The sequence below is a fragment of the Anastrepha obliqua genome, chromosome 2 (genome assembly GCF_027943255.1).
Source record: "Anastrepha obliqua isolate idAnaObli1 chromosome 2, idAnaObli1_1.0, whole genome shotgun sequence".
In the NCBI taxonomy this organism is placed as follows: domain Eukaryota; kingdom Metazoa; phylum Arthropoda; class Insecta; order Diptera; family Tephritidae; genus Anastrepha; species Anastrepha obliqua.
The window spans coordinates 132,192,602-132,205,757 of NC_072893.1; the positions used below are offsets into that span (position 1 = coordinate 132,192,602).

A 13,156-nucleotide genomic window follows, 5' to 3' on the forward strand; every position below is an offset into this window, starting at 1 on the left:
TCATTTGAGGCTTAATAATTTAATTTCGTTTTCATTAGTTTGCTTAGTTTAAATGGCACAAATCACAATTCTACGAAGCCATTCACTGAGTTTTCACAAACATATAATTTCTCCTCCTCTAGTTTATTTTGTTCGTTTGTTTTGTATTGGAAAAAAGCCTGACGTCAGACTTGTCAAAATCACGAAAATTAAAGTAACTGTTTTGAGAAGACGCCACCTGCAGTACTCTATTCGCCTTGGATATTACCTTAGTTGAATCCGCTCAAGGCGAATTTATTATTAATATAAATCAACCTTAAATCCGCTTTAATAGCCCCTGGTGACGCTCCAGTATGCTTGTCCAGCAGGCTTATATGTGTGCGTGTCGGGTGCTTGACGCTAATATCTAAAATTTTTGATTTTCATCATGCAAAAGCCGACAACAAGTATGTGTGACACGAAGCAAGTACGAGTGTCACCCGACACGCACACATATAAGCCTGCTGGACAAGCATGCTGGAGCGTACCTGAGGCCATAATAAAAGTTTGTATTCAATTCGCCCTAGCTTTAATATATGAACTTACACTTCGCTCCTTTCTTTGACATTTATCGCATTTATCGCGGTGCTTCTGTATTTCTGCCAGCTGCTCCAGAGAACGTTAATAATATTTAACGTTCTCTGTGCTCCTCTTTTGTTTTTAATAAATAAAAAAACGTCACATAATCAAATAAAAGAAATGGCAATGATTCCAAAGCTCAGCTGGGAACGCCTAGCCATCCGCATTGAGTAGTTGCGTAGCCCGGAAAATGCAACACCGGGTCCAATTTACTTTCAGCCTTGCCGTCATTCTCACAGCAAACTCGATTTTCGGTAACTGACAGGCAAAAAGCGAGACGGGTTTATTTTTTAATAATTTTTCATAATTTCTCATCAGTAAAATTCCTATTTAGTATTTATCAACGTCAGCTTTAACAATACGGAAAATAAAATAAAAAAGTTTAATTACCATTTCGGTCGACACAATTGACTGTGAAATAAATTTTTCCGTGCAAAATTTGTTGTGTGTCGTAGGTACGAGAGAGAAATTTATATGAGTTCGGTTCGGAGTGAATTACAAAAATCTCAATTTTCATAATTATATTGGCAGAAATAACCGAGATCTGCATTTGCCTCAGTATCTGCGTTAAAGCGTTTTTCGGTTTGTCTTTGTGAAGCGACAGAGGCACAAACATATTAGTACATAGTTGAAATAAATAAGGTGTTGTGAAAAGTTTGCTGTAGTGTGCCAGAAACTAGCTTGAAATAAAAAGAGGTGAAGTGCCCCAAAGGCGTCGGGAAAATCGCAAGTCACAAATGCGACAGATTCAGTGACAACGCCAAAATTTTACGCCAAGGGCGCAAGCACCAAAAAAACTAACATCAGGTAGAACAACAGTCACAAGCAAAAGTCCCTGAAAAGCCATCACAAACAACACCAAAGTTAAAAGAAAAATCCGGCATCAAATAAAACCGGAAGATAAGCCATCTACAAAAAAATGGAAAGGAAATCGCATAAAACGGCACGCAATAGCAACATTATAGTAGCCGGTGGAGGACTCGGCCTTAAAACCGGCAGTGCAGTTGCACCCGCCACGACGCTTGCCATACCCACCCTCGCAACTGGACAGAAGCAATACACGACAGGCGGTAGCGCTATAGCCGCAACTGGCGAAGCTGTCGATAACGCCGGTGGTGGTTCTGTCAGCAGTGGCAGTAAACATCGTAGCAGTAACACAAGCCATCACAATCATAGTCGTCACGCACACAATACTAGTCACCATCAACATCATCAGCACACACATAGCAGTCAGGCGCAGCAAACGCAAGTGCAGCATACAATACATGCCACGAACCCAGCGCTGATGTTAGCGGTCGGCAAAGCTGCCAACGAAGCCAGCAAAAATACGAAAGTTGTAGGCACACAAATCTCCAACGCCATGGAACAAGTAGCAGCAGCGCTAACAACAGTCAGTCCCAAGTTGGCAACGACGACGGCGATGCGCAACAAAAACGAAGGTAAATAGACTTAGCGCACAATACTTTAGTGATTATCATTTGTTCTAATGCCAATAAGTCGAAGGTGAGAAAATCCAGTTAGCGTGTATTGGGAAAAAATATAATTATAATAATAATGATAGGTGATAAAAAATATAAACTCGTACATAAATAGATATGTTGATCTCAACCAAGTGTAATGTGGAAATTTTTTTTCGGTGTGCATTAATAATACTGCGCTAAAAAACGACTTTTGCTAAGGTTGCTGGACGCTCCTACTAACCACAATAGAAAAACTATGAAAGTGAAGAGAGGAAAGCTCTAAATGATTTTTTCACAATTAGTGCACAGATGTACACTGGTACATATGTATATACAAATTGTTGGTAAATAATTAAGTTATTTTTATTATGCATAGTATGATATTAACTGGCATAGAATTGAAGAACAGGTTCATTCATATACGTATGTAGCTATATTACAATAACATCCATAAATTTATAATTAACGTAGTACTCAAACACTCAATTCTTAGTATTACGGCATTTTTTATTTGCCGACTCGTGTATTGCTACAATCAATAAAATCATCAATAATTTGTCGGCGTAGTACTAATTCGACGCTACTGATTAAATTACTATTTATTACCAATACAATGCGCACATGAATGTGTATGTGCCTTTTTACCTCACCTTTGCCCCAAAATTGGTTAGTTTCCAAATTCTAAGGTACATTTATTGTCATAAAATTAAGTTTTTTCTACTTGTAAATGCATACATGCACATGCACATCTACATAGTATGTATTAATCACTAAAGTATACCTATATTTATAGAGGCTATCAATGACTTACGTCAACGCATTCCTGAAATCGAAAATATTTTCGATGTACACAGCCGGATCGGCAATGGCACCTTTAGCACGGTGCTGCTGGGCACTTTGAAGAAGGAGCGCGATTTGCCCGAACATGTGCGACGTAAATTCGCTATTAAACATCACATACCCACCAGTCATCCCGATAGAATAATGAAGGAGTTGCAGTGTATGGCAAAAATCGGGTAAGTAGTGGCGATAGGGCGAATGTAATTAAACGTAGTTTTTTACAAACTAGTAAGGAAACTGAGCTTAGTTACTAATTAGTAATTAATAAGGGTTGGAAAATGGGATTCACTGAATTTTAAAAAGCATCTATTGGAAAAGCATAATCAAATGTTGCATTATTTGAGGGTTTGTTAAGATTGTTTATTGCACGTGCAATAGAACGGCTGTCCCATAGAACGGCAGAAAATCACGCAGGTTTCGGTGAGAAATATTAAAATATTATTTTTATTGAAGTTTATTAACATAAACTATAAAAGCTGTAATAAAATTAAAAGTAAATGTTTACGATTGATGGGCTATTAATGTCTTAAAAGTCTTAACGGCGCGCAACAGTTGTATTTAGCTGTAATGCATTATTTTACAAAAAAGGGAGAACGATGGCCAGAAAATTCCAGTATGAAAAAATATTTTTAGCAAATTTAAATCTACAGAAGTGTCAAACAATTGTGTCCCCCAAATGACACCCTCTGCTTGAATTTACAGTGGTTTTTTGCAAGTGTTGGGGGTCTTCTAAAATATTAAAATTTCTTAAAAAAGCACTCAATAAAATTGCTGCTAATGGACAGCAAAAATTGCGTCACTGTCCTTTTTTATCAAGCTCCAATCATTTTTCTATGTATACTTTGTTTGACTGCACACTAATACAGTGGTGGGCGATGAAATAGAGCCTGACAATTGTGTTAAAATACACCTGGTGCAACCGTCATTTGGTTTCATATGAAAATGCTTTCTAGAATTTTGATTTAAGAACAAATAAATTTTCTATGTGTATTTAATAAGAAAATGAAAGAATGTGTGTGACCTTTAGAGAACAAAATATATTTAAAAACAATTTGCATGAACTGTTGTCTATAACTGATGCAAAAAGTAAAAAAAGAGATTATATGGACTAATATAATCAATTCTCATTGGTATTCTAAATTATAAAAACCGTGGCTTTTAACAATAACAAAAAATTTAACTAATATAGCAAATATTAATGGTTTTATGTAAATTAACCAAAAATTGTCCAACTACTCTACTCATCTTAAGGCGTTACTTTATCTGGAAGGAAAATTAAAGTTTGTTATTTTTCTTATTAAATTGGAGAAAGTGTATGAGTTATTTTATATAAATAAAAACGTTGCATTGCCGGTGGCACTATATCATTGCACACCACTATATATTTATCCATATTGGTTGTATAGCTCTGTTTTAAGAGCCTACAAAATCGCCATCCAAAGAAATGTCTAAAAATAATCGCATCTCTGTTGCCTATTTCCACTGAATTTCATGTTACGGCTAATTTCGCAATTTCAACAAAAATTCTTCATCACATTTTCAATACATAATTATTATACGTATCTACGTTACCATCAAATGGGGGGAAATTGGAGCGAAAACATATCGAGCAAAGCATTCACTTGCCAAAAGAATCGAGCACGTCTAAGTCTTTGTTTTTGTTTGCTAAAAAATGTGTAATATATTGCCACTCACGCATCCAAACGTTGACGTCTTCAACAACGCATTGAATTATGGTGGAAATTTATGACGTATTTCAGTAATTTAAAATACCCATGCAACGCTTTTCGTATTGAAATAAATTCATTTATAAAGTGGACGCACATACATGATTTGGTCGTGTACATAAAGTTTGTATAAGTATGTGTGTACGTAAGTACATTTACTTGAGAGCAACAGCAGTCAACTGCCACTACTTAGCCGTTACTCGTTGTCGTCGACTGCCGAGCACTTCCTTTTTGTGTTGGGGACGCCTACGGGTTCATTGCGGGCACAAAACTTTCGCACTTGTAGGTACTGAATACCTTCATGCATACACATGTACATATGCAGATACATGTAACCAGGACGGCCGGCATCCAACCACAATCATTGAATGCGAATTAACGTCAACGCCAAACTATTTTGCAAATGCGCATGTGAAAAGAACAACAACCAACCGCAATCACCCCACCCTACAACGCCCTCGATTGAATACGAGCACGCAAGCCATACGCCCTACACTGCACACCGCAATTAGAGCAACGAGACGAGCTACTTGAGAACGCTTGTGTTGGTGCTGTTGTTGGCTACACGGTCAATCGATCGTCACTGACGTATGTACTCGTACATATCGGCACTTGAGCACCAACAACAGTGCAGGCGTTGCTGCCGGTACCGTAGCCGCCTCGTAAGCACTTTATGTAAATATAAACAGTCAACAGTCTGGACGGTATTGCCGTGTAACCTTCACCTTCGATCCATAGTTGAAGGCGGTCGTACACCAGCAAGGTTGCAATTGTTGCTGTTCTCACTTTAATAGATTTTCCGTTCAATATAATGCCGCGTCTACCCCTTCATATTCGTATTGCTGTCTGTGGTGCTAGCGCGCGCCGTAAGCAAAGCATAGCGTGCACTATCGCGCATTTAATTCTACTTTGCTTTGTGATTATTTTTTCTTTACAGTTTTTTTATTATTTTTAGTACATTCATCTTTGATAGATAGGTCTATGCGGGCATGTATCTACGTCACAACGTGTCGACGGACGTCACAGGGAAATTTATTTCTATTCAACTCTCAGTGTAACGAAAATAATGGCTATCCGTCTGTCTAGAGGTGATAGGCCGACGGGGTGGCGAGTAGCGTGTTTTTCACCTTCAAACGACAACAGTTTATGTCAAATCCTATTCCCAAACAAGGATACACATCTTCGATTACAATAAAGGGAGTGATGTGAAGGCCCTAAATGCTCGTCAACGCCCCGCTGACATACATTGCACACAAGGCGCACCTACTTGAATTAAATTCAATATGCTTCATTTATTTGTTATATGCGTATGTATGTACATCATATGTTGGTTTATGAATCCCTACAACGTCAATCAGGCGCCTGCTTTGTGTTTGTGGGGGGTGGGGGGAAGCGGCAGCAGTATGACGTCCGCTCACGTTTCCTCTATAAAAGTGCCACTCTCTCATCGTTTGTTGTGCTGTTGTTCGGTGGTGGCTTTGGTTTATATTTATTCGCCAAATTTTTATTTGCGTAAATAACAGCGCGAACACTTTCTCGTCTTGTCGTTGATGATAATTGCTGATATTAATTTTTGAATTTGGTTGAATTGAAATTATTGGTTTGTTTGTCATTATGTGACGCACAGCCCTTTTCATTTTACTGTAAAATATTTGGTTAACCCACTTTTTATTTGTATGACAGAACCGCAGTATTAAATTTTTAACGTCAAATGTTCCTAATTCGGATCACAGTTTAATAAAATATTATTCTTATTATTAAAAGAAATATTATTGTTGATCATGTCGTAGTGCTTAGATGGCTCGGATTAACACCCAGCCAAGGAAGGCCGGTTTAGCAGCTTTCCCCAAATTTTTTCTCCAATATTTGTGAAAACGTTTGCGTTTATTTGGCTTCGATCCCAGATAAGTTGGAGTTTAAATGTCCACATAGTATCGAGACGAGAGTTGTGCCACATCATGTATGAGTAGGAATCTGCCTATATCTACTTTAAAGGCTGTATTCTCTAATATAAGGAGTTTCAAAATTGAGACAGCAAACTATTTCTAACCTGAAAATGCCCTTTAACTCTTTGGTTTAGGTTAGCGAACCTAATGTCCCCTTCCGTTACTAATGCAATTTCTCTCTTCTCATTTTAGCGGCTCAGACAATGTAGTCGGCATTAATTGTTGCATACGCTACAACGAATCGGTTGCTTTCATTATGCCATACATGCAACACGATCGCTTTCACGACTTCTTCAACAAAATGAAACTGTTCGAATTGCAGCACTACATGCGCAATCTACTTATCGCCTTGCGACACGTACACAAATTCAATGTCATTCATCGCGATGTGAAGCCCAGCAACTTTCTGTATAATCGCCGCAAACGCCAATTCCTGCTGGTAGACTTCGGTTTGGCGCAACAGGTGCTTACACCCCTCCAGACCAGTGCACTGGAAACTGGTTGCGAGCAGCCGCTCTCATTGACGCTGGGCTCGGAGGGCAAAAGGCCACGCGATGGTGACGAGTCGCCCACCAACAAGAAAGCCGATTCCAATAGTGGTGTGACGGCCAGCGATGCGTATAACGGTTCAAAACGTCCACGTTGCACCGGTCCGCATGGCGATCAGGAATTTGCTGCAAATGCGACGCCCAATGCGCGCGTTGCCAATAGTTGCATTGTGGGCGGTTCGCCATTCAAAATGCCACTCAAGCAATTGAACGAGATCTCTGCGGCTGGGGGCAATAAAAGTAGCACCTTGAACATGGCAGCTAGTACGATGGTGGCAGGCACCAACAACAATGCCAATCACACTAACTACGCCGGCGACAATGGCATCTGTGATACGCCGCTGGGACGGCCGGTCAAGTCCGCTATCATCGGCGGCTGTGCAAACAGCCGAATGCAGCAGAAGTTGCGGCAAAGTGGCAGCGTCGTGCGCACTCCAAACAGCCTCGCGCAAGAAACAGCTAACGGCTCGAACGCCGCAATACAGTGCACAGAGAGCAACATGACCAGCAAGTACAACACCAATCGCAATCTCAGTGCCACCAACGGCCCGAAGTGCGTATGCTATGGGAATCCGCAGGTCTGCAACATATGTCTCGTCAAAAAAGAGATGCATGCATCCCGTGCCGGCACACCGGGCTATAGGCCGCCTGAAGTGCTGCTGAAGTATGCCGATCAAACCACTGCGGTGGACATTTGGGCTGCGGGCGTAATATTTCTCTCAATACTGTCGTCGGTATATCCATTCTTCAAAGCACCCAACGATTTTGTGGCGCTTGCTGAAATGGTTACGATATTCGGGGATAAGACCATACGAAAAACAGCATTTATACTTGACCGCTTGGTGACGCTGAGCCAAAAAACCAGACCACTGGATCTGCGCAAGCTGTGTGTACGCTTTCGCAATCGCGTCAAATTTAGCTCACCTGAGCTGCTGAAGAAGTATCAGCGGCCGGATGGCACCTGTGAGGTGTGTCGCAACTGTGATCAATTCTACTTCAACTGCTTGTGCTCGGAAACTACATATAACACCGAGCCACTGGACGATGATGATCCCTTCCCCTCGAGCGCTTACGATCTGCTGTATAAACTACTTGAAGTGAATCCCCATCAACGCATAACTGCCGAGGAAGCGCTCAAACATCCCTTCTTCAGTGAGACGGGCACCACTAGTAGCGACAAGTGTACAGGTATCTCCAACAACAACAACAATATAAACCCCTCCGTCATCGCCTTGGAGGCCGCGCAAAAAAAGGGTTCGCGCGATAAAGTCGACCCTTGAAGTTTGCGAAAGCGTCGTGGCAAACGTAAAAGAAAAGGAAGAGAGAAACCAAAAGAAACTGAAAGTTAGTGAGCATAGTCGGTAAAACTGTTTGCTAAATTTGAAGAGTGCAAAATGTTCAGATGTGCGCACCTCGGTCAATCATAAACGATGTATACCAGTCACCGATGTGTCAGCGCACCAACGCCTCCTAACTTAATGGCTCCGACAACGCTACGCAGATACCGGATCCCAAATCGCCTTGTTAAACTATACGACGATCATTTAGTGTATTTATTATTAGTAATTGGTAGCAACCGTTTTGGGTCATTAAAAAATTTTACAAATACGTTTGAAAAAATTGTGGATCATAGCATAGTAGTGTTTTTATATACATAAATAGTATAATAGTATAGAAATATATTTTTTAAAATCATGCAAACACGCGACGATTACATGATTATTAAGAAGGGCAACTAAACACTTTGGAATGGCATGGTGCGCCAGAAAAACTACCCAGTTATATTGTAAATGACACGCTTTATTTAGTAATTATGCTTTCGTTTGTTTTTGTTGAAAATTGCGCTTATAATCCTTAGTTACTCATAATTTATTGCGTATTATTGAAGAAAATAAAACGGTAAACGTTGAAAAGTTTCAGTTTTTTTCTAGGTTTTATTACAGTTTACTGTCAATACTATTATTAAATATTAATGATTAGAAATGTTGTGTGTATGTTATTTCATATATGTTGTGTGACTTAGAATTGATAAAAGTTTAGCGTACTAATTACAAATTATTTTAACACAAATCTGCTGTATTGCCAAAATACAAAACTCTTGTTTCATAGTTATTTATGTATATATATTTGTTGTATTTATTTTATTAGAAATTTTTGTTTTGCTAGTTCGAGTAAGTAGACGTAATAAATTTTTGAAAACATTATTTCATTTGTTTTATATATGGAACTTAATCAAAATAGACTATAATTCCAATGGAGACCTATGGGCTCTTAAACAAATGATGTGAAAAACGCATGCCTTTACTTTCGACCTCTATAATATACAGCAACACCGATTGGAATAACAGGTGCAGACTAGAAAAAACAACTACACCTAGAACAGGCACTCTGAAGCAGGAAAGAAGCTTTAAGACGAAAATATGTGACGTACAGCACTGCAGCACTGTAATAGATTGGGAACGATTATCGCCTGCCAACTGCTCCACCATTTTATTCGGCGCATGAGTATATGAAAGAAATGGGGTCAAACTTTGCAAAACTAGGAAGTAAAGAAAGGAAGTATTACCTGGCACTTGAAAAACAGTCGTTCGCTCTTTGGTGAACTAGTCTACGGGATAGTAGGAACCAATAGGAAAAATCTCCAGGTATGCTAAAAATCGTCATATATCTTCAACAGACTTCAGAGTTGGTCAAATCGGTGGCTCGCCTCTGACTAACCCAGCGCGCTACACACCAAGCTAAGTAAACGAACTATTGCAAGTCATTCCCATGGCAGCCGGTTCTACGTTACCGGAATGACTCGGGTTTTTCCCGACCAAGGGAAGCCGCCCCAGTAAACTAGCCCTGTCTAGTGAACAGTATATCACCCCACCCCTTACGTCACAGGAGCAACTCCTCGCACCAACCGTGCTCCAAATACTTCTCCCCAGGGCTGGAATTGAATCCAACCCTGGGCCAGAAGTATTCTATTGCTGCGTCTGCCATAAACGGCTCCGCCCGAACTCCACCTCGGTTAGTTGCAACAAGTGCAACGGGTGGAGGCATCTTAAGACCTGTTCAGGCCTAAAGACCCATAGAGAGTGGTTCACACGGTGGCCTCGTGTTGCTCCCGCCGGCAGGCGTCAGGCTACTACCCCCCTGATAGGCCGGCACTACCAATCGCCACCACAACCAATACCTACGGTAAGGAGCCTATCGGAGCAACACAACTCCCCCGACTTAACCCATCCCCTTCCCTCCTGCTCCAACCCCAGTGCGGGGACAAACCAGCAGCTCTTGGTCCCCCGCACAGTCTGTTCCGTGTGTCAGGCCGTAATACCTCGAAATCTGGCATCAGTCAAGTGCAATTCTTGCAATGGCTGGTGCCATTTTCGGAGATGTTCCAGCCTGCGCATCACCCGTGAGTGGACAACTAAGTACGTTGCCCCCTGCTGCAGAGCTCTGCACCCGCAACCGCCCCCCGTAGAGCGGCCACCCACCATCATCAAACCGCAACAACAACAGCGGATTACACAGCAGGCCCAACGTAGGCAACCCCACGCGTCCCTCACCCTCCGAGTTACAACGACCTCACCCAGAAACTTTAAGCTTCTGCAATTCAACAGTAACGGACTCACGAGCAAGGTCGACGAGATAGTTGACTTCATGAGCCGGCACAGTATCAAAATAGCTGCGGTCCAGGAAACCAAGCTGCACGCTAGGTCCTCTCTGATCATCAGGGATGGCTATAACGTGCACAGACATGATCGCGAGCGAGACAATGGTGGGGGCCTAGCGTTTATAGTCCACCACACAGCGTAGTATCGTCTCATTGATGAAGGGATCGACCGCAGGGACAGCACCTTAGAATGTCAAGGCATAGCTGTTTGGACAGGCGATTCCGAGCTCGAAATTTTTAACGTTTATATACCCCCTGTCACCTGCTGCCCGGCAGGATATCACCCTGATATAGGTGCGCTCATCAGAGGTGAAAACCGATTGGTTGTAGGTGACTTCAATGCGCATCACGATCTTTGGCATTCAAGCTTGCCCCACGATCGTAGGGGACAGCAAATAGACGATTCGACATTCAGCACTGAACGACGAAGCCCCCACCAGGGTAGTGGACAATTGCAGCAGCTCGCCTGACCTAACAATAGCTAGCGCGAGTCTGATAAATAGCATAACGTGGCGACTTATGATATCGCTTGCATCAGACCACTTGCCCATTATGGTCTCGATTGAGAGACCTGCCGACTTTGTTTCTGCGAACCACTGGTCCTATTTTAACTTTAAAGCTAATTGGGCCGGCTTCACGGAATTCACCGAGGACACCTTCGCCGCTCTTCCCATCCCCACCGATCTGCGCGCAGGCGAATGCGCATTCCGCAAGGTGCTCACAGCTGCTGCGGCTCGCTTCATCCCAGCTGGAAGTTTCAAGGGCATCCGTCCTCATTTTCCAGCCGAAGCAGCCAGCTTGGCAAACGAGCGTGACCACCTACGCCAGGCCGATCCCGGGGATGCCCGCATAAGGATTCTCAATTTGAAGATCCGGCAACTGGTAGACCAACACAAGCGGACTAAATGGGTTGAGCACTTGAAGACCTATAACCTCACCTCTGGGGTGAGTAAGCTCTGGTCCACCGTTAGGTCCCTGTCGAACCCGACGAAGCACAACAACAAGGTGGCCATCACCTTCAACGGTTGTACTTCGTCGGACCCGAAGAGGTGCGTGAGCTATTTTAGCCGGCTTTTTATACTGCATCCTCCGGCCGACAGATCCAAGTGTCGTGCTACCAGAAGGCTGCACAAACTGACGAACGACAGTGCGCGACTTACTTCTCCGGTGATGAGGTGCAGGAGGCCATCAACAAATCAAAAACATCTAAAACAATTGGCCCTGACGGACTAAACGACGAGCTGATGCTGAAACACCTGGGACCATTGCGAGTAGGATTTCTCGCAAGGGTCTTCAATCTGTCCTTGGCCACTCTCATCATCCCTGACAAGTGGAAAGCAGAGAGAGTGGTCCCACTACTGAAACCTGGGAAACCCGCCAACCAAGGGGAACCTTATCGTCCGATAACTCTCCTTTCCCCAGTAGTGAAGACACTTGAAGCCCTCCTACTCCCACTCTTCACGAAACACCTGGCCCCAGCCCCACATCAGCACGGCTTCCGACGAATGCATTGCACCACCACTGCACTCACCGTCATAAACGCCCAAATTAACCAAAACCGCCCCTGCGAGAGGACTGTCCTAGTAGCGTTGGACCTGAAGAAGGCTTTCGACACAGTCAGCCATTCCACGCTATTAGATGATATTTATCAGTCGACACTCCCGCCAGGGCTGAAGAGGTGGTCCGCAAACTATCTGAGCGGTCGTCATTCGTCAGTGACTTTTCGAGATTAAACATCAAAGCAGAGGAAGATAAATCAAGGTGTACCGCAAGGTGGTGTCCTTTTTCCCTTGCTGTTCAACTTCTACATCTCGAAGCTCCCCCAACCACCAGCGGGAGTTTCCCTGGTCTCATACGCTGACGACTGTACGATAATGGTGTCGGGCAATGACATCGATGGCCTGTGTTCCAAAGTGAACAACTACCTCACCGACCTTTCTCGCTTTTTCACTGCGAGGAATCTCCAACTTTCCCCCACTAAATCCACGGCGACCCTATTTACCACCTGGACAAAGGAGGTCAAACTGTCCCTTAAGGCAAAAGTCGACGACACACCAATTCCGACAGTAAAGAACCCCAAAATTTTGGGTGTAACCTTTGACAATTTGCTCTCCTTCTCAGTGCACACAACCGCAATTGCCACTAAAGTCCAAAACCGCAACAAGGTCCTCAAATCGCTTGCCGGCAGCACTTGGGGCAAAGACAAAGAACTGTTGCTATCGACATTTAAGGCAATTGGTCGGCCGGTTCTAAACTATGCAGCGCCTGTCTGATCGCCTGGAACTAGTGACACGCAGTGGACAAAGCTACAGGCATGCCAAAATACTGCCATTCGGACAGCGACCGGTTGCCTTCTGATGCCCCGGTTCAACACCTACAC

At 42.9% G+C, this 13,156-nt stretch overlaps 1 protein-coding gene across 2 annotated transcripts; it reads left to right on the plus strand.

Moving 5' to 3' along the window:
- The first annotated feature begins 735 nt into the window (after positions 1 to 735).
- On the plus strand, positions 736 to 9,322 carry LOC129239414 (cell division cycle 7-related protein kinase). Of its 2 annotated transcripts, XM_054874881.1 has the most exons (4): positions 736 to 851; positions 932 to 2,036; positions 2,851 to 3,073; positions 6,763 to 9,322. In XM_054874881.1, exons 2-4 carry the CDS (start codon positions 1,517 to 1,519, stop codon positions 8,396 to 8,398), a joined length of 2,379 nt encoding a protein of 792 aa, XP_054730856.1. In that variant the 5' UTR covers positions 736 to 851; positions 932 to 1,516; the 3' UTR covers positions 8,399 to 9,322. The 2 variants fall into 2 exon arrangements, with proteins under 2 accessions (XP_054730856.1, XP_054730855.1); XM_054874880.1 differs by lacking the exon at positions 736 to 851 and having other exon boundaries at positions 869 to 2,036.
- The last annotated feature ends 3,834 nt before the right edge of the window (positions 9,323 to 13,156 follow it).